Genomic DNA, 26,608 nt, shown 5'->3' on the forward strand with positions numbered 1-26,608 from the left:
CCTTATTGTAGGCTAGGAAGCACTTGCTAATGTAAATAGGCAGTGAGCCCAGCTGCCCAAAGGCCTGGCTCTCGCAGCAGTGGCAGCCTGAGCAGCCCCTTCGTGCCCTGCTCAGACACAGCGGCCCATCAGCCACACACAGCTGCAGCACTGCTCATGAACGATTACACATCTGGCTATAGGGAAAGCCTCACAAGGATCTACCCAGACCTGCCCAACCCCAGTGGGGTTTACTTATTAACAAATAATCAGACGGAGACTGGAATTACAGGACACGTGGCCTTGCTCCTGGTCATACCAGCAGTTGCTGCTACTGCCTGCAAGTGGAGAGGTGGAAGGGTGAGAGGGGCCTTTGCTCAAGGCTCTGATTCCCTGGTGTAGGAAATGTATTTTTCAAGCTCACCAGCTTGCATCTGTGATTCTTGTACAAACAATGCATCAGATGGTGCATTTTTCAAATAGCTTAACACCACTTGAAACCTCCTATGTCTCCCAAGACATGAGTCTTTCACATGGATGAAGGAAACTGCCATGAAGGCTGTATCTCACCTCACTTAAGGAAGTAATAGTTGTTGGTGTGAGTGCCGGGCTAAGGGTTAGGCTGCCTTCCTGCTTCTACTGAGCTATATTCCCTGGTACACCAATATAACTACACAAAGCAACCATTTTCTACCTTAAACAATAAGTGCATGTGTGTGCCTCTCACAAAGATCACATCATTGGGTCGTAATCTATCAAAGCCTCTTTCTTTAGATAATTGAAGTAATGGATGTATACCAGGACGATACAGTAAACACACTACAAAACAAGAGATGCTGTATTTTTCCTGTAGCAATTGTTCAATAGAAGCCTGTGTTCATAACTTTTACAGCGTTCACTTGCTGGTGAATGTGGCTCTTTCTCATTGCTGCAGAGCAATTTTTAAAAAAAGCAAATGGAAAAATTCAAAAGGGGGGCAAGAGGTGAACATTTTATCTTCCTTCATTTGCATATCTGCAGAATAATCTTGTAGGTGGCAGCCAGAGATGACAGTCATGATGCAACAGTAATGATAGATAGGGTAGAATAATAGAATGGCCTGGGTTAGAAGAGGTTTTTGAAGATCATCTAGTTCTAAACTGCCTGCCATGAGCGTAGACTGGGTTCCACTAGACTGGGTTGCTCAGAACCCCATCCAATCTGGCTTTGAACACTTCCAGGGATGGGGTGGCCACAATTTCCCTGGGCAGCTTGTTCCAGTACAGTACCTCACCACCCTCACAGAAAATATTTTTTTCCATATTATCTAATTTAAACCTACTTTCAGTTTGAAGCCATTCCCCCTTGTCCTGTCACTACATGCTCCAGTGAAAAGTCCATCTTCTTCCTTGCAGGTTCTTTTCAAGTATTGAAGGCTACAAACAGGTCACCCTGAAGCCTTCTCTTCTCTAGGCTGAAAAATACCAATTCTCTCAGCCTTTCCTCACAGGAGAGGTGCTCCATCCCTCTAGCTGGTTACTGTGCTGCTTGTGAGTTTGCAAGGGTTGTTTCATGACAGCCCTCCTCCTTTTAGAGCAGAAAAGTGCCATAAATACAGGCCTGACTCTGGAAACATTTATTCAGGCAAATGACCATACTGACTTGGTATGTCCCCAAAGGACAAGGTCGACAGACAAGACAGATGTGACACCTGATGCCTCACATTACTGTTAGCATTTGTATTACTGCTGTTTCTTGTGCTAGAGAACCAAGTAAAATGGCAGCATTTACAAAGAGATCATCCAACAACAGGTGTCAAGGGGCAACAGGTGTCCAAGAGGCAATGCAGTACAAGGACAAGAGACACTTCTGGTCAACATGACAAGCAGGGGTCAAAGAGTGGTCAAGATGCTGGTAGGCATTACTACAAATCTGAAATTTAAGGATGGGTTTGAAGGAGGATGCTGTGCTCACTATTCCCCACTGAGTATCCTCAGCCTCCTATCTCAGCAAGAGGTAGACTGTAGATAGGAGCAGGAATTTGGGACTTCATCCAGTTGATGTAAAAAAACTGTTGTTTCGGCAAGACATTGCTTGGTACACAGAGATCTGTCACACTTGCACAACAGCACCAAAGGATGCTGCATACTTTGGACTGACTGAGCAAGCATGATTCAGTCTGGAGATGCACCATGTGCCCTACAAACCCAGGACGGGCTGGAGTTGCCATGCAGGAGCAAGTCAGGAGACTACAAGCGCAGTTATGCCACCACATCTCATGCTGGAGCTAATGCTGTGTGCAAATTCACCTAGTGAGTCACCTCTGCTTGCATTAAGAGAAATACAAAAACAAAATAGTCTTCCTATGTCTCAGTGGCAAGGAGAAACTGAAACTGGCTAGGCTGGTTGGGAACCAACCTGGAGGCAAGCCTACTTAGTAGATTTTCTAAATAAGGTGAGTGGCTTTTGTTTCTGTATCTGAAGACAAGAGGGACAGAGATGGGGGTTGTGCTATGGCAGGTTTTGCATTTAATTTGCAAAGCTTTTTATTAATTTCACAAAAAGCAGTCACAAAATTGTATCTTCTAAATTTGAATCAAATAAATACAATCTACAGAATCCTGAAATTTACTTATTGAGTTCAGTTTCTTAAAGTTCAATGACATATTTAATAAAGCCTTTGCTTTTGAAGAGGAGCAGCAGATCGCTACAGGAATGCAAAAAGTTTGGATTTATTATATTGTACACAGAACACAGTATTTTTCAAACCTCAGGGACCCATTTGCATTTGCTTTATTTCTCAAAATGAACACAATTTTGCAGAATCTTCTGAATCCTGTGAATTGCTGTATGAATAGAGACACCCCCCACACTGCTATTCACAACCCAGAAAAATGGGACATTAACCTCACATAAAACCCATTGGCTTGCATCTTGTTTCCTCATTAACCCTGTGCCAGTTTTGCAGTAAGTTTCAAAGGTGCAAGCTCACTTTTGTTTTTCCAACAATCAATCCACAAAGTAATGTTTTACTTAAAAGAAATTCCCCAAAATCATTATTTTTTACGTGAAGATATCCCCATCAGTTACATGCTATTTTCTTAACATTACATATCTGAAAACCAAGACAAATGTTTTTAAGCAATGTGAAGCCCTTACTACAAGAGAGAAAACAAGTATTATTCATATTGTTTGTTTTCCCACAACGTATTTTTATGGGAGAGCTGTGGGGACCATATTTTGCATTCAGTGAACAACTTCTGTGGTATAAAATATCTCTCTTTGGTATTTGAATGACCATAAGAGCAATGTAGCTCTATCTCATTGCCATGGACATTACCACCTAAACCAACCAGAATGAAAAAAAGGTTATTTCTTACCTCATCCATTGTGAAAGACACGGATTTATGAGATAACATTTGGCAGTCCTGTGACCAACGATAACAAAAATCTCTTTCCCTTGGGCACCCAAGAACCACAGTATATTGTAACATTTCCAGTTCTTAAAGAGGGCTGAATCACATTGTGAAGGGCTGCATACCTTTCTGAAAAGATTATGCATTTTCCTTGTCAAATGTTTGTCAAATGCACAAAAAAAAAAAAAAAAACAAACAAACCAAACCAAACCAAAAAAACACTAGGCAGGAAAGAATTGGATGGAACTCTGTGAGAAACAAAGGCAGACTTTGTCTTCATTGTTGCTCCTGCCTGCCTGTCTATGACTGCCTACAGAAATACTGTATTATGGAAAAATTTTCTTTGGCTGCTGAAATGAAAATTGCTATTTTCATCCTCCCAGTACCGGGGCATGATGTTAAGGTGCACTTTTAATAATGGCAGCAACGAATTATATAATAAACAGTAAATTAATGTATGTTTACTTTTTTGCTAAACACTTTCCTGATTAGAGAAGTGCACTGTGTCTCATGTGAAAGAAAAGGCCAGGAATGGACCATACTTGAAAATCCCTCACACAAAAGAAAGTATGCTAAGTTTCAAATCACACATCATAAATACAGGTCTCCACTATTCCAGTTTGGGCATAAAATATCCCAGATTTTAAAAGGCTCTTGGAGCCTTTGGACAGATACCTGTCCAAAACGTAAAACAGAAATGCAACGTTGAGAGCTCTATTGGAATAGGAAAGGCAAAAGGCAAGTTTCTGCCTCTCTTGGAATCCATGTTTTCCCATGTCACTTCTGTACTGCAGTGGACGTTTATCTCGGCTGGCAGCAGCTTTTCCGAGGAGCCAATGCAGGGTCTCAGGGACCTACTAGAGCAGCCCAGGTGGCAGGGCACTGGGATTCCCAGGACAACCAAGCATCCATCCCCTCGGCCCCCTAGAAGGATTTTACCTAGTGCCTGCCAACAGCTGCATTCAAATGGTTTGGCTGTGTTTTGGTTGGTGTTTTCTCACTGAGTCCTCATTCATTACGGGGGACTTGGGCACCCAATCATGACTATGTGGGAGAGCAGCGAGTCGAGCGCTGCAGTGCCGCAACCCGAGGCTCCCCGGCGCTAAGCACGGCTGAGGGCCTCGCTCGCTCTGCCCATCCCGGTGCCTGCGTGGGCAGCCGCAGGCGGCGCAGGGGCCCCGGCCCGCCAGGCGCGCACGGCGCGGCGCCGCTCCGAGCATGGCCCCGGCGCAAGGCGGGGGCGGCGCGACCGCCTCGCCCCGCGCGTCAAGCCCGGCGGACATCTTTGATGCGGGCAGAGCCCGGCCCGCCCGCCGCGCGGCCTTCGCGCTCCCGCAGCGTGCGCCCGGTTCCAAAATGGCCTCCCAGCGGTGCCTCTGTTCTCCTGCACGGCGCGGGAGGAAATAACAGCGTGACCGACCTCGGGCTGGGAGGGGCGGGAGAGAGACGTGGGGACAGCGCCGGGCGGAGGGGCTGAGCCGGAAGCCGCTGTGTGCTCGTAGAGGCGGGCGGGGAGCGTGTGAGGAGCTGGGCGGAGGCGGCGAGGGAGAAGGAGGAGGAGCAGGCAGAGGCGGCGGCGGGAGCCGAGCCGCTAAGTCCGTCCGGCCGCGGGAGCGCGTAGGCGCTGTGTGCGGAAGGGCCGCGGCCCCTCGGCGGAATCGGCGTAGGGGGCGTTGGAGAATCGCCGCCGGGTTGGCTGGCGGGAGGCGCTCGGGGAGGAGGAGGCGGCCCGCTCGGTGCCGCCGCGGCTGAGGGAGGCAGGGCGGGAGGACGAGCAGCCAGCCGGAGCCCAGTGTCAGTAGCGGCAGCCGCACCGCCGCCGGCCAGCGCCATGGGTGAGTCTCCAGCCCGGGGCCGAGGCGCGGTGGGGGGGCCGTGACAGTGCGAGCCTGCGGCCCTGGGGTCTCCGCGATGGGTGGGCTGAGAGGCGGCGCGGGGGGATACAGCGGGCACCGCCGAGGCTCCCATCCCGGCGGCCCCGCCGCGGGGCCCCCCGTCCCTTTGGCCGCCCCCCGCCTTCCTCGTCCTCCTCCTCAGATGCGGCTCCAGCCCCCCTCGCCGCCGCCTCTCCCCCCTACCCCCCCCCAGTCACTTCCTGCCTCGCCGAAATTGTATAATGCCTGCGCGGGGCTTGGGGAGCCGGGCGGCGAGAATGCCGGAGATATTTCTTCTCCCTCGTTTTTCTCCCCTTCCCCCTCCATCCCGGTCCCTCCTCCCCTTTTTCTCCTTTTGCGCCCAAATTTGGGAGGGAGGAATTTGCTGCTGCAGGAATTAAAGCAGCCTTTCAAATATGCGGGAGAGGAGCGGGTGGGACTGGGATCGCGGGAGGAGGGGGAAGGAAGGAAGGGGGCGCCCGTGCGCGGATGGGAGCGTGTGTGGCAGCGGGAGCCCGCCAGTCGCCTGCCTGCCTCGCTTGCTACCTTCTCCTGCCTTTTTTCCCCACCTTTTTTTTTTTTTTTCTTTTTCTTTTTTTTTCTTTTTTTTTTTTTTTTTTTTTTTCCCTCCTCCTTAGGGTATTTTTGGAGGGCTGTATCTCGCTTGGGTCTGGCTTTTATTGGCCTACGCACGGGCGCCCGCCTGCGCTGCCCAGCCGGTGCCCCTGCAGCCCGAGGGGTCCTCGGCCGGTCGTTTGTAAAAAGGAGAAAGTAGAAATTACAGTTTTCGAACAGCTGCCCCGGGAGTCTGTATGAAACGCCTTTTTGAGCAGTTTCTGTTTGATCCGCTCGCTTAGCGAAGTCTTGCAGAATAAATTGGAGGGGTGCTTAGTGTTTCAGGAGGGTGGCTGGGAAAAGGGGCGATTATGCACGAAGATTGTTTTAATGGGCGAGTTAAGGAAAAGCAGCTAAACTTATTTTAGCGTGAAGTTGTTAGCTTCACGCTGAACCAGTTATGTGCAAATGTAATTCCAAGAAAAGACAGCGTTCAGGAATTTTCTGCGTGCAGTTTGTGTGCCGCCTCCTGCAGATGAAATATCGCGGAACAGAAGACTGTCAGAACTACCCATTCACTGAATGTTTTTTCCTGGCCATTGTAATCTCCCTCTGATTGGCAGTGGCTTTAGGTTGTGCCCACTGAAAGAAATGCTTCTATATGCAGAAATACCTATGGTTTGTATTAATATCATGACCAAAAAAATGTCAGTTTGTGTAAAATATGCAGGTTTAGTTCCCATGAAAGTTAGATGGGCCACTGCTATATATCTGGGCTTAAAATACCATACCTTCTTATGGAAGTGAGATTTTTTTGTAGTAATAGCTGCTCAGTACTAAATGATAATTTAACTTATGTCTAGAACTTTCACTGAGGTATCAAACTAATATTATTTCTTCTTTATGATTCTATATATATATAATAAAGTTTTTACCTGCTGAAATGTTAGGAAATAAAGGGAGATGTATTTTTGTGTAGTGTTTAGCATCTCTCACTTGATACCTGCTTAGTTTGTGGGATTACTAGTATTTTTAGCTGTTGATTTGTGGACACAAGAGCAGTAATTCAATTTGACTTTGGATGACTGCATTTTTTTTTGAGATAACTCGCAAATAACAAAACCCAATAAATAGACATTTTTTACCTTAAAAGAGTGAGTTTCAAGAAGCCATTGCTTTAAAGGTTAATTACTACCTTGTCTGTGTTGAAATCTCAATTGGAATCCAAGAGTGTCACCTGTTCTGTGTTTGCTGCTATGGAAGAAAGGGTTGTTACTTAAGTCATTTTGAAATTGAAGCAGATGTAACAAGAGCTGTGCATATCATCCATGCACTGATAATAACTCACAGCATTTCCTTCTGCTTACCCATAAGGACAAGTAGTTGGTCTCATTTAAAACAGTGCTTCAGATACGTACTCAGTGCACGTGTGTTTCTGTGTATATGGCTAAAAACTTGATTGTTTATCTTGTGCAGAAATTAAAGGTCTGTTTGTCTGCTTTGTAAGCTGAAATTCAAGATGTTTTGATTTTTTTCTTGCATAGAAATGTCTAAATGTGCACAGCAGATTTTTTTTTTTCTTCAACTGGCTGTCAACTTAGTGGTATTTGGTCTCTTTCATGGGGCAGGCTCATACTTCGTGTGCTTTATTTTCTTCAGTTCTAGTAACTCAGTGCTGCTGTAGTGGTTTTTTTATTACTACCTTAAAATATCCATTAAAACAACAAATAGTTGCAAAATACAATGGCTGCAGTTTCAAAACCTCATTTTAAGCATAAAGTCAGTGAAGGAAAATTTGCCTCGGAGAATGTGTAGGAGAGAGGACTGTAGTATGAGACACATTTTTAGCTTCAGTTTATTGCCAGACTGTTCACTTAACCTGTCTAGACCAGAGATGTGTATGTATGAGTGATGTTCTGTTTTCTCTTAAGTTGGTGCTCTAGCTCCTGAAATGAGCTAGTTAATTGCAAATGTGTGCTCTGTAATTAGAATGGCATTTAGTCACCATTTAAGTAGTTTAGTTAAGCCTCGTTTAAATTAGTAATTCAAATTTGGGGGACTGCTAAACTGTAGGCGGTTGCAAACTATTCCCTAGGAGGGTTTGAACATCTTGAGCTGATGTTTGTGGAGTAGATGTCTTGCAGAGGTGTGGATGGTGGCACAAGCAGGTGAAGGCATTTCTCAACTGCAAGGGCCAGGAACTCAGCTCACAGAAACCAGTGATTTCCTGTTCACCTTGCCAGAGTGAGTTTCATGTATGTCAGGGATGAGTCAAAATATTTTCAGCCCTGGTTTAATGGCTGCATATTGATAACTCTGTAATGTCATCAGGTAGTTCTTTTCTATTCTGCAGGATTTTTAAATAGGAAACACTCAGGTCAGTATTTACTTTCATAACTTTAGTTTAATGCAGCAGCCCTGTAAAACCAGGTATTGGCTTTATTTTGTGGACGTGGCTGTGAAACTCCTGTAAGCCATGGCATCCTTACTTTACATTAAAAATCAAAAAGTAGCGAGTAGGTTCATAAGCACTTCAGAAGCCGATATGTATCCACTTTCCTTTTGACAAAGTTTGAGTTAGAGCAATGTAAAACACACACTTGACTTAAACCTGTTCTGATGTATATGCTGGACTTCTTCCTCCAAAAGCCACTTAATCTTCTGCTTCTTGTGCATCAGTGCAATTCCATGCTTCAGATGTGCCTTACAGCAACCTGCTGGTCTCATGGGCTGGCAGGGCTGCTGCTCAGAGTCACTGCCCAGCAACCCTTCTTAAAGCCACTCATGGGGAACAGAATACTTCTGTATCTTATTTTCAGATGGCTCTTTGTGTGGCTGTTTTCACGCCACATTTCTGTCATTTAACACAGTGATAGCTCAGTACGCATTTGAAAATAATTTTGGAAGCAGTATTGCTGAACAATATCACTATTGGTGCTACATTCAAAAGCACTTAAACTAAAATAGAACTGAATTATTTCTTAGTGGCACAGAAGATTTAGAAATTTTTTTTGGTAAACATTGACAATAACATCTCCAGATACAGCTTTTCTTAATTGTTTTTTTTTTGTTTGTTTGGTTTTTTTTGCTTATTAGTATTACTGCTCTTCTTACTTAAAGCTATTAATAATTGTGTGCTTCTTATTTTTTAATCTGAATACTTAAGGTGTTGACTTACAACCAGGGGGGAGGATTGATTAAAATGTTAGGTGGATTGCTTCCTCCCATGACTCATTGTAATTCTAGGGGGATCAATATTAAGATACAGCACATAGTATTGGTCTGACACTTTTAAAATAGAGCTATAGAGCTTTTTAAATGGAAAGATTGCATCATACTCAAAAAAGATGTGAGACCTGAAGAAAAGAAAAATTACTTTACACTGCTCTTTTGTTTGATGAAAAAGATCAAAGGATGACAGTGGTCATTAGAAGTGTGCTCTTAAAGCAGAGAATGTCCCATATGAGGATTTTTTCCAGTGCTGTGGGGTAAATCCTGACAGGAGAATGACCAGAAAAATAGAAATACAAACTAGGTATATTAGGTGTGCTCTGCAACATCGTTGGTGAATGTTGAGCTACAAAGTAGTAGTTTATCAAATTCTAATCAAAGCAGTCTCAATATATGCAGAAATCAGCCTATCATACAGCAATGTTATTACAAATAAACCTTTCAGAAAGGCAGCTGAAGTCCTTGATGGCAAAATTTCTGGAGTGACATTTGTCTGAAAAAGCATTGTAGGTCATTGGAGTTGATGCTGATAAAAATGTAAGATGGCATGAAGGTTGGTACTGCTACCAGTGATTGTCACTGAATCATGGGCAGATAGATTCTTAGAAGAATAATGCATTAAATATTGCCTGGTTTTATATCTTGTACATTTAAAAGACCATTCATGTAATAATTCATACTGAACTTTAAATAAAATGAAACTTGACCTAGTGAGGTGGTCAAAATTGCCAAGAATACTTAAGTTAACATTAACATAACGCTTAAATCAAACATTTTCCAGTGTTGGCTGGTTGCAATGTTTCAATTTAATTTATGTGTAATTCTGTTACAGTGTGCAGGAAATTCTAGTGTGCCCAGCAGTGTCCTCTGCTTTCCTTTTTGTTCTTTCGTAAAAACCTTACCATATGATTTATAGCCTAGACTGATATGTAACTGCACTGCAGTTGAAAAATCCTGTCTTGATTTTATGTGTTTTCTGCACACAGTGTAGGAAAACTTGGAGTGTTCATATGGTAGTGTGATTAGATGAGCTTGCTGATGCAATGGAAAGTTAACCTCACAGTAGAGTAGTTTCCAACTGGGCGTGTGAGCTAATCTCACTTGTTCGATGTGCAGTTATCAGAACTGATAGGAGGGTGGCCTGAGCTTGCCCTGGTGGTGCAGTTCCTGGGTGAATCTTGGCCAGCTGCTTGAAAGGAGGCAGTTCTGCTGCTCTGCCCACCCTGGTGCCTCTCCACCCCAATAATGAGTCAGTTCATGGAGCTCAGCTCACAGGGTCTGCCTGTTCTTTCTTCCTCAAAATAGTTTTTCTTTCTACTAGTTGAGCTCCCTGAACCTTTCATACTATGTGATCACAGAAGTGTTGGCATGGAAAAAGAAATGCAAGTGGGGTCGAAGTAAGAGCTGGAACTTCAGTCGACCACTTGGGTAGTAGAGAGCTACATGAAGCCTTGGTTTAGTGTGTGCTTTAGACTGGTGTAACACAGCACTGCTGTGAAGAGAAGAGAGCTTGATTTGCTGTTCCCACCCAAACACTGAATCTTAACGTAGGCCAGCAGTTACTGTGTCAGTGTGCCCAAGGCAGCAGAGATACGTCGTAGTTGATCTAGTTGTACAGCTTGTTTAGTTCCACTCTGGCAGTGGTTGAGATAGGGAAGGAGGAAGACTGTATCCTGTTGTAGGAATTAGTGCTAGTGGTTGAGAGTATAGTACTCTCCCCTTGGTGAGGGCTGGTAACTTACCTGAGAATAAACACAAGTGGGCAAAGTTTAATGGCTTTTATTTCAGCTCCTGTCGCTCACTCCTTGATTACGGAATGGGTGAGGTGAGGCTTTTTATTACAAGCTGTTGAATCATTGCCTATGACATTTATGGTAATATTGTATTAGCATTAAGGCTTTTCTAGAGTGATATGCAAAACTAAGGCACTCATTAATGGTGGCTGCAGAAATCTCACAGTTCAGAGGGTCTTGTAGTCATGACCAGATCCTGACTGTGGTGGTATCACAGTTTTCTGTTTTCTGTGGTATCACAGACTTTCTGTTACAAAAGAGGAGGAAAAAAAAAAAAAAAAAAAAAAAAAAAAAAAGGCAGTTCTGAGGCATTAAAAACTGTTGCTGGAGAAATGTAATTCTCTGGAAGCTTTCTGACAGCAGAGGCTTCTTTATATGTGTGATCTTACCAATATGCATTGTAGTAAAATTCCAAATGCTGGCTTAAATGTAATTTAATGCTTTTACATTTTGGACAGTGAAAATTTCCGAAGTAGGCTGATGCCAAGAAACCCATCCTCTTGTTTCTTCCCATCCCTTGCTTCTGGGAACAAACACATCCTAATTGTAGTTAGTAAAGTTGTATTAACAAACCAAGATATTCAAGATTATTAGTTTCTTCTTGGGAGGCTTTGCCAGATGGTGTGAAATCAAGGTCTGAGTAATCCCTTGATGATGGGTAAAGGGAAGCCATCCTGTTACCTTCTGTGTTCTGTATTTTTGTAGCACTTAGTTGAGGGAGAACTTAGAGGAGAATAGATTGCAAACTCCTGCAGTATGGTACTGAAATTCGCAGTCACCTCCTGCTCTTCAGCTGTGCCAAATATTGACCTTCAGTGCTCTTATTTGCAGTTCTGTGGGCATCTGCAAACCAGTAAGTTCTCAGAGCAGTGGAAAGAACCTGCAGTTTCTATCTGAGAGACTGAAACAATGAGGAACAAGACCTTAAAGTGACTGGGGCAAAAACCATAGTATATGGTTGTTTGTTGTACAGTTTAGGATTGTGAGAAAAATAATCTCCATTTCAATCAGTTAAAGAAAAAATGGCTAAATATTACAAGTTCAAAACAATGCTGAAGACTAGATGCTAGAAGGGAGGAGAAGGTAGGGGTAATGAGGCCCCATCCCATAAACATTTGGCAAGGAAAGCTGGGAATTTCGGCAGGGAATTTTTCCTTACCAGCAGTTTCAAATTTAGCAGGTTAATTTTTGAGCTGGGTGGTGGTGTTCCATTTAATGTCTTTAATAACAGGGAATCTGTAAAAGGTTGTTTGAGGTTTGTTGTGTTCAGAATTCTTGAACAGTGGAAATTTTCTGCTGGGGAGTTTAGAATTTTATTAATACTCAGTATTTTATACAGACTAAGTTATATGAATGTCAGTATGTTAGTAATGAAGGGTCACTGATGTGTTGTTCGTCCAAACACATGCAAGAGTTAATTTGAAGAAGACTTTGACAGTGATTAAGATACAGCTTCTGCAAAGAAGTATTAATGGATGGCCTCTAACCTGGTCGCAGAATGATTTTCATTTGCCCCTGGCCTTGCAATCGGCCTGCAAGGCTTCCAGTGTCCCCGTAGGTAAACGTGACTGTTTTTTGGTATGTTCAGTTCTTTGTGGCTGTGGGCATCAACAATGATCCTGGGTTTCCTGTTGCTGTGAATTGTGTTTCTGGCTGTGCATCTTGCCTGCTGAGTACTCTGGTGTGGCAGCAAGGTGTGGAGAGGATTTAACTCCCACTTGAAAATTTGGCAGGGCTAATCATGCAGGATAGCTGTTCAGCTGGTGTACATGTCAGACCATGTAGTGCATACTCTTCACAGCCAGCTTCCTCACTAAAGCCAAAAACAAAAGGGTTTGGGAAGTTGAGAAACCAACAGCTTTGGTGCTGTTAATCGCTGGGATGGTTTGCAATCCAGCTGTGGCTTCACTCCTCACAATCTTTAGTTTTGTCATACAAAGCAGTTTGACTGCTGGTGATTTGGTTGCTCTCATATGTGTTGCCTTCCTCTTTGAAAAACATACGCAGTAAACACCAAGTTAAAAATTAAATCTTTGACATAGAGTAAATTAAATAAAACTTCAGGATTTCAAAATGCTGACCTATTTTACAGATGAATGGTAGTTCTATCAACTATATATTGTAATAGTCTTAATATTAAACCTGGATGATAAATTTTACTGTAGATATAGACCATCCTTTATATCAGTTGCCATTGCAACTCACAAGGAAACAGTCTTAACTTTTACTTACTATCTTCTTTACACAGTAATTATAATGGGAGCTATCTTTCTGTGGTATCTTTCTAGCGTAAAAATAAAGATAATTAAAAACAATGCAGCCAGCCAGCTGTGTTTCATAACATCTAAATTTAACACATGAAGTGGTTTTTAATGCTTGGCTTGGCATAATTCTTTGAAATAACACCTGGGTCTTTTTTTAATCATCTTGGTCTCATTAGAATTCTTTATATTTTAAATAGAGAACTCAGTGTGGAAATAGTTAAAAGGTAAAATTCTCGGAAGTATTAGTAATGTAATAATATCCCTATGGACCCCTCTCAAGGTTTGATGAACCTTGTAGTAGAAATATTGAAACACAAAAATACGATTTCAGCATATCATGAAAATGAGAATTAAAAAGCCTAAATTCTGTGTTTTGGTATCATTAAAATATGCTCTTGTAGGGGGAACGGGGACGTGTGCCTTAAAATTTTAGCTCAAAATATCTGTCATGGTGAAACCAGCAGGACTTTTGAAAGATTCTCTGTGGCAGAGGGTAAGGAGTTCAGCATAGAAACTAGTATAGGAAAATATGAATATACAGAAGACCAAGTGACTTCCATATTGGAATGATTTGCATCCACCGTACAGAAATGTATGGTAAAAGCCCTTCACCCTAGTTACTTCTCAAATGAGAATTGTCCACGTTGACAGAAGAATCAGGATGAAATACTCTAGTTTCTCTCTTTGAGGGGAGCACGCTTCATTTAGATGATGTTGAATGTATGAGTATTTTTGCATGAATGATTCATCTCTCATTAGCATTTCTGCACCTACATGTTCAAGAAATTTTACTAGATTTGATAGTAACCCTTTGGGCTAGAACTGTAATAATGCTATTTCTTGTCCTGCCATCTTAGAGCTGCTTGATGAGGAGGGAGAATGGGATGTGTTGCTGGGGAGTTCACTTCTGTGGAGATTCCAGGCATTGAACAGAAGGAAGTGCAAAGTGCACACCTGCAAATGCCTTTTTCAGAGTCCCTTGACTGAAATACTGCCAACTGGATTGCAGCAATCTACTCTTCCTGGGAAACTATCTTCTGTGCTTGGGCTTACATGAGATACTGTGCTGTTGCTGCTTCACCCAGAGATTTGGTGTGGGAATCAGTTAGTTTGGGTTTGTTCTTGGGGTTTTTTTGGGCTTTTTTTTTTTTGGGTTTTTTTTTGGGTTTTTTTGTTTGTTTGTTTTGTTTTGTTTTTTTTTGATGATCCTCTGCTGAATCTTTCAGTTAACTGATCAATCTGTATGCAAATTTTGTTATGGTTATGGTAAACCTGAAGGAACTGAAAAAGGATAAGACAAAGGAACTAAATGATACATTGCAGCATGACATGTTAGTTTGTTTCTTAGTACTTACAGTGCTTTTTTCCTTCTGTGTTTCCAGTGCTAAGTGAGACTTTCGAAGTGGTCTCCATGTAGAGGCACTGACCTACTTGGGGGAGAATTTCCATTTCCTTAAAAATGGCTCTTTTCAAAACCCTTGTTTAGTTGATGTCATAGGAGATGAAAGTAGTGGGACATAAAACTTTCTGAAAGATGCCACCATTTTGATATTGATTGGTAGGGTTTTTTGGCGTTTTTTAAAGTTATTTTAAAATCTTTTATTTAGATGTCTTTTGGGAAATATCTGCAAGCTAAATAGATATGAGACATGTTAAATAGGAAGTGGAATAACAGATAGTTTGTTTTCATTCTTGTTGGAGTTGTTTGTTTGTGTTTAATGTTTTGTTTTTTTTTTTTTTCCCTTGGAGGATTTGTATCCAGGGTTCTCCCATACTTGGGTTTGGTTTTTTTGGTGGTTTTTAATAATTTTTTTTTTTCTTTTGTATCTTTCATCTTCAGCCCTTGGTTCAGTGTTTGTATTGGAATAAACATTCAAGGACAGCAAAACTGAGGAAGAAGAGAGGTTAATGGTGGTGATCGGCGCACCGAGTGATGTGTGGTTGATGCTGTTCTTGACAGAAAGTCCGCAGCTGCCATTTCATTTCGACCCCGACTTTATAGAGTGGAAGATAATCGGTCACTTCACTGTCAAATGTGATTTTGAGTTGGTCATTTCAGTTGGATGCAAGTTGCTGTCTGATGGTGGTTTGTGTGCTGCTCTCTGCAGGCAGACTAAGGGGTTTTTTAAAGCCAGAATAAAGGGGAAAATGTACAAACACTCGAGACACTTTAAAATAGTATTCTAAATTTCATCTAAAATGCAAAAAAGGTTTACTTGATTTTCAAGGAATTAATTGCCTAGCTAATTCTGGTGGAGGTTGAACTATTACAAAAAAATGTCAACATATGTGGCTGGCCTGAATTATTCTATAGAGTCATAATGGGTAGAACTTTTTAATACTGCATGTTTTAGTTATACAGTCCTGCTTTTATAGTTTGACAACTTCCCTCCCTCCCTGCCCTTTCTATAACTATAATTAGTTACTACTTAACTGCCTTATTTTCCTGTAGTTGTCTGCTTTCTTGCACTTTGGCTGCTCAAAGAAGTGCAGCACTGGCTGTGTTGGCTGTAGCTGCTGTGCATATTTATTGTACACTGGCTCTGAAGTGTCTGGGATTTCTTTTTACTAGACAACTTAAGGTTTAGTAGTGTGCCTGCTACATCCTGTTTGTTTTTCTTTGGAGTTTTCTGCTTTCCTTCTGGACGTGCTGCCTGTAGCTCAACAGACAGCTTATGCTATCATCTACTATTTCTGGTCTTTACAGTGCAGAGTCCTTTAGCTCTTAGACATCACATGTATCTCAGCATAATTTTTAATAAGCCAGTTGATGGTGTTAGATATGGGAAAAAAGAGGGATGCCTAAAGCTCATTCTTCACCTGCTCACTCACTATGCCTAGTGTGATTTTGAGGAACTAAAAAGCGGAATTAATGCATTCAGTGGATCAGTGCTTGGAATTAGTACTATTGACTTATTCAGCTTGCTACTAGAGACTGAAAGAGGTACTCCTTTCTTAATTGTGGTTGTGCACTGAAAGGATTTTAATTTTTTCAATCCTTCATGAAATTTTTTTTTTTCCTAATGTAGGCCATACCCTCAGTTCATACTTGGAAATCAAGTTGTTGTCTTGCAAAGAAAGGCTGCAGCTGATGTCTGTTTGAGGGAACAGAAGTGCTCATTTCCTTTCCATTTCAGTGCTAGACTCCTGCCATGCAGATTACAGCAGATGTTACTGACCCAGCAAATATTTTTACTTTACTTTGAATAGTGAAAGGACAAATGTGTTCACAGATGCTCAACTTAAGTTTAAATTTGCAAATAGATCTGATGGGTTTCCCTTTTATATTATTTCCATACTTTGTTCTTTTGTTCTTTGTATTTTTTTCTGTTGGTTGTTTTTTTTCTTAGTATGATTGTGTTTATCTTAAGGATTTTTGCAGAGAAAAAGTCAATGCTGAGATACTACATATTATCTTAACAAGTGCTCATGGATTGTAGAAGCATTATTACACTAAATACTGCTTCCCGAAGCCTCTATTTTAAGAATAGAGTAACAAAAACTCTGCAAGATATCTTGCAAGATATGCAGTTGTGTCTCTGAGATGTGGGAGGACAAGATGGGGAGATGTCTTACTTGTTTTCTTTACGTATTGCCTCTATATTGATAGGTTGAATAAATGCAAAGTTAGATAAACTGTAGAAAATTTGAAGGGGTTTTGAAGATGTTGGTAAAGACTTATTGCGGTTTTGGAGGCTTCTCTGTATTGATGTTGAGACTTCAAATAACTAGCAGTGCTGTAAAGAAGAAAATAACAAGTTACCATGTCAGGGATAGTGGAGGAAATAGAAGTAAACAGTGCTTATAGACCAGTTATTATGCATAGAACCAGAAACTGTCAAACTGGTCATACTCACAGCATGGTGATAGGATATTGCATAGAAATACTGTGGCTAAAGGGTTTGCAGAAATTCAGCTAAAAGTTCTAAAAATATTATTTTCATTCTTGAAGTCATTGTTAGAGCAGGTGCAAATTCTTGTGTTTTAGCAGCACTGAGTAAACTGTGTATAAAGAAAACTTGCCCTGCATCTAGTTACCTTCCCAAAATAAATTGACACCATAGCAAATGTAGATTGTAGAAAAAAATACTGTGTTCATAGGGTGCTCCTGATTCCAGCTGTGTGAAATGCATGAAGAATGATCAGCTTTTCTTTTCTTTGTTGATGACAACAAACATTGCTATCATATGCCAAATGCAGAGGGTATCCGCTCTTTCTAATATCACTTTGTGTTGTGGTCAGATTTCAACGATTTTTTGGGTTTTCTGTGATATTCCTGGGTACTTTTAAAAACAGTATTTCCTAGGAGGTGGCTAGAGGAAAAATAAGTATTTCTCTTAGAGTAAGTTTGAGAAGTGCTAAAGCCAACTTTGATTGGAAAGGACAGTGACTCCCCAATGTCACACTGCTTTTCAGTTTGGTCGTTTATTTTCTCTCCAGCTGTCTCCATTAATATTTGCTGCTAGTTTGGTTGTGTCATAAATCCTCAAAGAATTTTCATAACATCATATTACAGGCTGTTGGTTGTTATCAGTGCACAGAAGCTGCACTTACCTGTGTTGAGTATGAGCTGAACTCTCAGGTTGCACATCATAGAGGTAAAAAATGGCTTTAGCTCATCTTGGACTTTGATCTCCTTTTGATCATAGGGATAAGGTGTGCTCTTTTGTCAGGCACTGGACCTTAGGCCAGAGACTCTCATCTTTTGGCCCAGATACTAATACCTGAAGAATGACTTTAAATTTATCATTCCTGAACACAGTCATCCCGAATATAGGAGAAATGTAAATTACAGTGTCTGGGCAATAACTAAGATGATAGACTTATTTAAAAAGAAACTACTTTTTTTTTTTTTTTTTTTTTTTTTTTAAATCAGTAATCTCCTTTAGAGATGCTTGGGAAGCCACTGATGCCCTGTTTGTCTTTTCAGTCATTTGCATAGTTAGAGCAGTTTGCTGCTGGCTATTAATTCATTGATTCAGATGATGGATCCAAAAACACCAGCTCTGCAGCTGGGCTGTGACATTTTGCTTGAGGGAGATGTACATTAAAGCAACGTTGAGTACGCAGAGTAGATGCACTGAAAGTCATCTAAGGCCAAATTTATAATTGTATGGCTTGCCTTCATTTGTGCTAAGTTAGACTGGAGATGGCTGACAACTACAACAACATGAAAATATTAGAAGACTTGATATAAAGTAATACCTGGAATGCATCTTGGGTGAATGTAAAGTGATACACATGGTCTGCTGTGCTGTATGCTCAGTGACAAGCTGTGAACATTTTTTAGGGCTCAGGAGTGAGGTCTTGTGTACAGTTCACAGTGTCATCAGCTCAGTGCTTGGAAGGAGTCAAATAAGTTACATGTTGGGAATCGGTAAAAGGATCAGAGAGTAAGAGACAGTACGTGATCAGACATAGGATCTGTGTTTTGCCTCTTGGATACTGTGTGTAGCTCTTGCCCTGGTTTCTTCAGAAGAGTACAGAGCTACAGTAGAGTAACATATGAGCAGCAGGAGCAATCAGAGACATGAAATGCTTCTTTTGAATGCAGTACATTAGATGATAAGGGCTGTTTTCCAATGAAGATACTACTGTGCAGCAGTAAGCTAACAGGAGGTAATTTTGAAATTATAAAGTCATCCTTTTAACAATGTACAGAGGGAGTCCTTGCTACAGAGACTTCTGTGGATGCTGTTTCTGTGATTATAAGAAGAGTGTGCATGGAAGAGAAATTGGTCAAAAGCTATTTAAGTGAAGAAATACTCCATCCTAAATGCTTGTGAGGTAGATCTTTGGTGACTGCGGAGGTGTTAAGAGAAACACTGCTCTGTTTATTCTGCTGTATGTGCTACCTTAGATGTATGTTTCTGGCTACTGTTGAAGGCAGGAACTTTGGTGTGACCCATGTGGCTGTTCTTCCTGGATGACAGAATTTGAAATAGTACCGCTTTTGTTCAGGGAAGGAGGCCCCTATGTGCACTTGGTGAACTAGTTAGTGCTCGATGATGTTACCTTGTTTCACAGTAGAAAGTAGTGATGTGCAATATGATACCTGATAGTAATGTAGTACTTAAGGTGGTTGATATTAAAATCTTGGAGTATTGGGACTGCTGCGGGAACTGTAGTATTAGTTATGTTCCAGCCTGTACAGTTTGCTCCAGTTCTGCTGCATATGATCTCCCTTCCTCCCAAAACAAAGGGAGCTTCCTTCCAGAGCATCTTGTGCCACCTTTCTGTGAGGCACAGAGAAGGACTGGCATTGATCAGCAGTACTTTGCTTATTTGTCCTCTCAGAAGAGTACAGCAGCAGTGTACCCAGTGTGCTGAGCTGGTATGGTTCTTGATGCTGATAGAACATGAAGGGGGCTGTAGAAACAGAAAGCTTATATTGCATTAGGTAGAAAAGCAGAAGGGGACTTCAGTGCCACTTTGAACTGCAGTTTCCATCACAGTATAAAGTTTCTAAAAATAAATTCAGACTCTGGGACTATGGAATTGATTAAAAATTAGGTATTAAGGTGCAAAAGTGTCTTAACTGCTGGCCTAGAATTTGCTATTAAGATTTTTTTTTTTACTTACTTTTTTGGTACCAATGTCTTGAAATACTCAAGCACGGGAAGATGTTTAGTGATAAACAGGATCTTTGTGATACAGCTTTTAGTTAAGGTATTCTAAGTGGTATGTTGGAGAACTGTTGTAGACCTCTTGTCATGCACAGAGTTAGATGCTGTTGAACAGACACTTAGCTTGTGCTCCCTGCTTTGTTCTTTATTTTCTGGCTGTTGAACTGTGACAGTTGTACCCAAGGTTGCAGCAGTGCTCTAATGCTCAGTGTTGCAAATGAAGTGAATTGACACTGTTCACTGAATGTGTAAAGTGACTTAGAAATACAGAATGCTGGGAGACATTTGCTGGGATGATGGCTTTGATCTTTGTACCTTTTCCACAATAAAGATGCTATGTGGTAGTGTGGTGAAATGAGATGGCATATTCTAATGAACACCTCAGAAGAAGAAACACTCCTGAACCCATTACAGGTTTAGGTAGCATATGGCAAACAAAAAACATGCTGAATAATTGAAGTAAAAAGAGCTATTGTACAGCTGCCTGTATTGATCATAAAATGGCTGGAGTTCATGTAGTATATTACCATGAAATTAGGTTGTCTCAAGTATAATCCAAACTAAATTAAGGCTACTAACAAAGTAAATTAATGAGGCCAGCAAGAAAGGTGAAGAGGGAATTTTAACAAGGGTATGAAGTGAGAGGACAAGGGGAAATGGCCTTCAACTGACAGGGGATAGGTTCAGATTAGCTGTTAGGAAAAAATTCTTTATTGTGAGGGTGGTGAGGCACTGGAACTGATTGTCCAGAGAAGTTGTGGATACCCCATCCCTGGAAGTGTTCAAGATGAGGTTTGATGGGGCTTAGAGCAAGTTGACCTAGTGGAAGGTGTCCATGCCCATGGCGGGGGGTTTAGAAGTAGATGTTCCTCAATACCCCTTCCATTCCAAAACCATTCTGTGATTCTCTTTAAAATGCTGCGTCTTGAGCATACTAGCTGGAAAATACTGTGGATTACTTTGATCAAATGTAAGTAACTTTTTCTTCTTTTCTTTCTCACACTGCCCTGTTCCTCTCTCTGGATTGCGGCTGCACCTGTATGGACTCATTGCTGCAATGGTTCAAATTCATCATTTTATTGGACTACTTCTGGATGTATTCTCTTGATATCTTCAATTGTGAAAATGATGGAAACGTGTTGTTTACAAAGTAGCTGTAAGTATTACATTGATGCAGATGTTTTACAGCTAATACAGGAATTGAAGCAGCATTTGGTTTTTAGTAGCTGAACTAAAATTGAGCTTAGGTAGCAGCTGGTTGAAAATCACAAAGGGATAAAAATCAAGGGGAAGGTATTGTAAGTATTAGAAACATGAGATCTCATTTGGCACCGTGTTCAAGACAGTGGAAGCCAATTCTTTTTCAAAAAAGTACTAAGTTCTTTTAAAAGCTGTTGCAGGAATTAAAGAAGCTAATTTCCTAATTTGTTTTGGTCTCTTTAGAAGTGGCAAGTTATGAACAAAGGCAACCATTTAAAAACCAATATGTTGAAATCTTCAGTTTTAATTGGTATACCAGAAATATGAATCTGGCAGTTTTTTTAAAAGGCTCTTTCCTATTGACATCAAGTGCTCACATTAGACACAGCATAAATGCCCAGTGTAACATTTCATGCATCTTCATTTTTCTGGTTACTATGATTTATATTTCATTATCTAAAATTGTAATTGATGTAGACCCACTTAATAAAGCAAACAACCCAAAATTTGCCATCTATTCTTTTTTAGCATTTCATACTCAGTGATCTAAAAAGTTCATAGGGGTAAAACTGTCTGAAGTGTGGAGCTCTTTATAAATGGGAAGAGAAATAACTTTAGTTTGAAAAAAGAATTACATGGAAACCCATTATTTTAAGCAAAAGAATTAGCTAATGAGGGGGTGAGCTGTTTCTGATAAACATGACACACATTAAATGGTATGTAGATACTAAAAAATACAGTTGGCTGACAAGTAGAACTATTAGGAGTGTCTGACTGTGATTAAATATTTCATATCTGGTAGGATGAATAGGAGTTCCATTTCCTTAGTGGTTATTAGGGACCTGCACTGTTAAGGAACTCTTTAATATCTTAAACAGCACTGACCTGTATGTCATGCAATATCTCTGAAGCATTGGCTCCAGCTCAGAGTTTTAGATTGTGATAAATTCCATTCCTTACGTGTAGTAATAGATAGGAAAATTAGAACAAATATTTGGATTTTAAATTCCTGGTTGATTTTTAAAATAGTTTAAAGCCTTTCAGATGAGATTATAGCTGCACCAAAGGCTATATTGAAACAAAAAGCATCTTTAAAGAAGTTCCTTGATGACACAATGCAACGATTCCTACATTTAGGGAAGTAGTAACATTTGTTGCATTATGAGTATTTAAACTTGAGCCTCTAACTTAGTCTTTGCAATGGTGTAGTTTTGTTTGAGATGAATAGTTTATTTTTCAAATGGAGAAATCAGTTGGGTGACTTAAAACAGAGTCCATTTATTGACTAGTGCTGTTGGTCTGCCAAGAGGTTAGTTCTTCTTGCATTCAATACTTTAAAGGTGATAGTGGTTTATAGCCTTGTTTTAATTAAATAAATATTTTTAATTTCAAAATTCTGAGTTAATACTGCATTGAACTTATTCTGTCAGTTTTAGAAAGAAAAAAATTCAAAATAAATGAGTCAGCCACATACCAAACTTGAATTAACCATACCGTATCCCATACAGAGAAGTTTTGAGCCAAGAGTGCCTGCAGTAGAAAATCTTTTTACAAATTATTTTTTAGAATTCCTCTATGCTCATAAAGATAATTTTAGGGAGTAGAATTTGAACTTGTAGATAGCACTTCAGCTGTGTGGGTATGTACAGCTCTCAAACTCTGAAACTGAGTCAGTACCAACATCACATGACATCCTCTCAACTTTGCATGGACATAGCGCCTAAAGGCTGAAATCATTGCTCCATGACAAGCAGTGCCTTGTGTTGTTTTTAGTAGACAGTTGTCTCAAGAAAGTGTTTTCAGAATATTTGTAAACAATATATAAGACAATCCTCAGAGCTGCTGTATTAATAAACAAACAGTTGTAGGATTGTGCTGGAAGAGTGGTGTAAAGGTAGCACAATTAAGCTTTGAAAGATTGCTGGGTCTAGTATAGTGAAGAGGAGGCATTTTAAGCACCTCCAGCATTCTCATTAATGTGGTGAGAAGAAGTAATGTCTAGCATCCAGAATTCTTCTCTTGTTTCACAGTAGGCACTATTTTGGGTAAGCTTTTCAGAGTACAAGACAACTGAAGTTTTGCCTGTATGGAGGATGTGTTGCAAGGCATGCTGTATTACTGTAAGTCTGGCTTTAACATGAAGGCCTCCATTTGAGTGACACAGAAGCAGAGGTCTCAAGTTGGTTCCCATCATGTTGAGGCAGTACCACCATGACTTGGAAATATAGGAAAGGTGCATTTATACTGCTGGCCTGTGTTTCAAATGTGCATTGGTACCAAGTTGATGATGTTTTAATTTTGCACTGTTGTGTTTATACAAACAGTCATAATATGGCAATTGCATTTGCCTAAAATACTCCTAGTATACCTGAGTTTCTGCGCCAGTTTTTTGGCCATCCAGTCAAAAAAATTTTTTTTTTTATTTTTTTGCTGCAGTTCATTATACTGTCTTGAATGTAGACAGCTTGGGTTGTTGAGAAGTTGGGTAGATATCACTTTTCTACAAATGTGAAAATGAAGTTAACATTTCAATAACTAAGAATACAAGCAGATTAAGAAATTACTTGCTTTCCTTTTAACTTTTTTTTTTCTAAATATCCCTTGCTTTAGCAACAGAAGAACCTTGAAGGATATGTGGGGTTTGCAAATCTTCCAAATCAAGTTTACCGAAAGTCTGTGAAGAGAGGATTTGAGTTCACGCTCATGGTAGTTGGTAAGTTCCTTTCTTTGTTTTTAGTGTTGATAGTTAGAAGTATTTTGACGAAGTTCTTAAAATCTGTGATGGTGATATAAATATGTTTTGCATGATCTCAGGAGAAAACATGGATCTTCCCCTGCTAGACTGATAAATTTAGGTTGATTAAAAAGAACATTTCTGGTCTGCAAGTTAATGAGGAGACGAATAAATGATGAAAACTGTATCATTCATACAGTTTGGTGTGGATCTGGTGTAAAATGCTGCTTGCAAGTATGACTGAAGTAATTTGAACTTGATTTTCATTTGAATAAAAAAGAACCGTTTTTATGGTTGAGTGCAACACGGCAAACCTTGTTTATAACCAGGCGGTAGGATCCTGTCTATCCTGCACTTCTGTGACCACAAAACTATGCTACAAAATCAAAGCTTTAATTTGAACAAACCTTTCTAGTTTGTATGGTTGCAAAGAAAACCAAATGTAAACAGTTTGTTCCCTATGGACTACAGTAAATGGGGAATTATTGTTAGTTTGAATGAGTAATACCATTCAGAACAGTTCATTTAGGCTTCAGTGATGACCCAAATTTGTCATCTTTCCTGCTAGGGAATCTCATTTCTTTCTTTTTTCTTGTTCTTTTGAGTACTTTTATGATAATAGACTGTTAGTAAAGTTGGGTACATTTGTGTGTAACTGATGCTAGTGAATATGTGACCCTGTTTTGGCATGCTAATCATCATAATAATAATAGTTTAGAAAGTGTTTTATAATAGCCATCTGTCACTTTGTTATCTAGTTCTGTCTTTTGTAGTTTGGCTAGCTTGATAGTGCTTTGTCATTGACACAATGGATTTCTTGTGCAGACTTTATGAGCATGTAGGGTGTAATATAATAGTACTAGTGACAGTTAGAAATCAAGGGCAAATTGGTGCAAAGTCATTGTATAGTTCATATATATTTTTCTTTTGATTACAAAAGTGAGCTAGAATTTTAAAATTTGAGGGTTGCTTTTTTGTTTTGGAACTTGATGACAGGTTCCTTTATAGTCTAGCATCCAAGTACATAATTAATGATTCAGTACAAACTTGTTAAGTCTAGAGTAAAATTTGATTTTCTGCTATCTACAGGTAATAAAAAGGAGGAAGGGATGAAACTCATAAGTGGTAGATGTAGGGATGTGATAGAACTGGAGAATGTCTGCAAAATTACATCAGTGTTCTCTTGTTTCCCTGTAGTACAGTTTAAAGTGATTACATTTAGGAAAGCTGTAGAAGATGGAAGACCCTCAAGAATAAAAATTAGTCCAAAATTAGATTGAAAAGGAGATGTTGACTAGTTTTACTATATTTGTGCTTACTACTAAGACTTCATTTGTTTGCATGGAAATTTGTGCCACTCTCTGGAAGCTTACTGGGAGAGGTGGCAGTATTTTCCTAAATTAAAAATGCCACAAATTCTCTCCTTTTGACCCCCAAGTATAGAAATCAGATACTTGAAAGTGAGTGTTCAAACAAAATGATGGCTGATCTTTTAGTACTCTGGGAACATTTGGGGAGGGGTGGGGTAGAGAAATTATTTTGTTTAAAAGTTAAGTGCCTGGTGCTAGCGTGCCCTGAAAAAATGTTTGTTTTTAAATATGAAGATGAAATAGTTTGTATATTATTGATCACTTGTGTTGGTAAACACTGTAATGTAATCTGCAAGTAGGTTGTTAGGATTGTAATTATTTGTTGCTGTATTCATCCTGTGAGGTAGTGTACTCTAACTTGGTTTGAGGTCTTTAGCTGACATAATGATACAAATCTAATAGTAAATTGAATTAATAGTAAATAGAATTAGAATAGTAATAGTAAATGGAATTATCTATAATCTTCTTGGTAATGTTTAATTAGAATGTAGTGTTTATCTGTGTATGGTCAGTGCTGGAAAAATAAGAATACTGCATGTATTATATCTTGTAAATTATCTAAAATATTCTCTTGATCTCTCTACTACTAAGAGTCATGTGTGCATGGCTACCTTTTACTGCATATTGCACAACTACTGATCTACTGGCTCTGCTTTATTTGGAGGTAGTCAGTGTCAGTGTGTTACCCATTTGTTCTGAAAGGCAAAAAGAGAAAAACAATGCTTGTGGTTGCTAAACAGGTACAACAAAGAAAACAAATTGGGATCTGGGATCCGTGTCCAGCCATTTTCAGGTGTCCATAAGGTTTGATATCACAGCTAATGCATTTGTATTGAAACTATTTTCCTGTTGTACATTTAGTCTGGAAATATCAGTTAAACTTAATAGATGTGCATAGTGTTATATCTGGCTTTTTTGTCTTTGGAATGTATAGTATGAAAAGTCACTAGAGCAGTATTTGGGGAGAATTTGCCAATATGGTTGTACTATTGTGTGTGTTTCTACTGTTGTAGAATCAATTCTCTTTTCAGTTTAACAGTGTAAGATTTGTGTGTGTGAGCAAGTAGTAAGTACAGCACCAAACAGATCTGATGTTTCCAGTAAGAATTTTTGAAGAGAAATAGTTTAGTTTTGCAGAATATTTCCTGTGCCTAAAGCGTGAATGTGAGTACATGAAATGCTTATTTCCCCAGTTATTGTCATTGCCCTGGAATGATGGAGCTGCCCATAGCAGTGTGTGGTGGCTTCCTGCTCTTCTTTGTGCTAGTGAAGTTGCAGAGTGGGCTTTTAAATATGGGCATGCATAATGCCGAGTAGTTGCTGAATCGCCTAGAGAATGGTTTCTGGGGCAGGTTTTCTCCTCCTGACCTAAGCTGATTTTTGGCGTTGCTTTGGACCCATGTGGACAGTTTTCTGTCTTGTAACTTGGTCTTTTGAGTCAGGACTTGGTAGGATTGATGTATTTGAGGCTTGTAATGTTAGCGAGCTCTTTTCTGTAAGTATAATAGATGATTTCCAGGTGTTATGGTGTTTACATTAAATATAACTAATGGGTGAAGTGATTATGAACTACACAAATACAGGTAT

The 26,608-nt window shown here is 40.1% G+C and overlaps 1 protein-coding gene across 2 annotated transcripts in view; it reads left to right on the plus strand.

Annotated features, from left to right (window-relative positions):
- Positions 1-23,527: 23,527 nt before the first annotated feature.
- The window catches only part of SEPTIN7 (septin 7), a 60,125-nt gene continuing 57,044 nt past the window's right edge, over positions 23,528-26,608 (plus strand). For both annotated transcript variants that reach the window (XM_053978016.1, XM_053978023.1), the window contains exon 1: positions 23,528-23,630. In XM_053978016.1, the coding sequence (XP_053833991.1) occupies positions 23,621-23,630 (10 nt within the window). In that variant the 5' untranslated portion in view covers positions 23,528-23,620. The remainder of the gene's footprint in view (positions 23,631-26,608) is intronic.

The sequence above is a fragment of the Vidua macroura genome, chromosome 1 (assembly GCF_024509145.1).
Source record: "Vidua macroura isolate BioBank_ID:100142 chromosome 1, ASM2450914v1, whole genome shotgun sequence".
Classification (NCBI taxonomy): domain Eukaryota; kingdom Metazoa; phylum Chordata; class Aves; order Passeriformes; family Viduidae; genus Vidua; species Vidua macroura.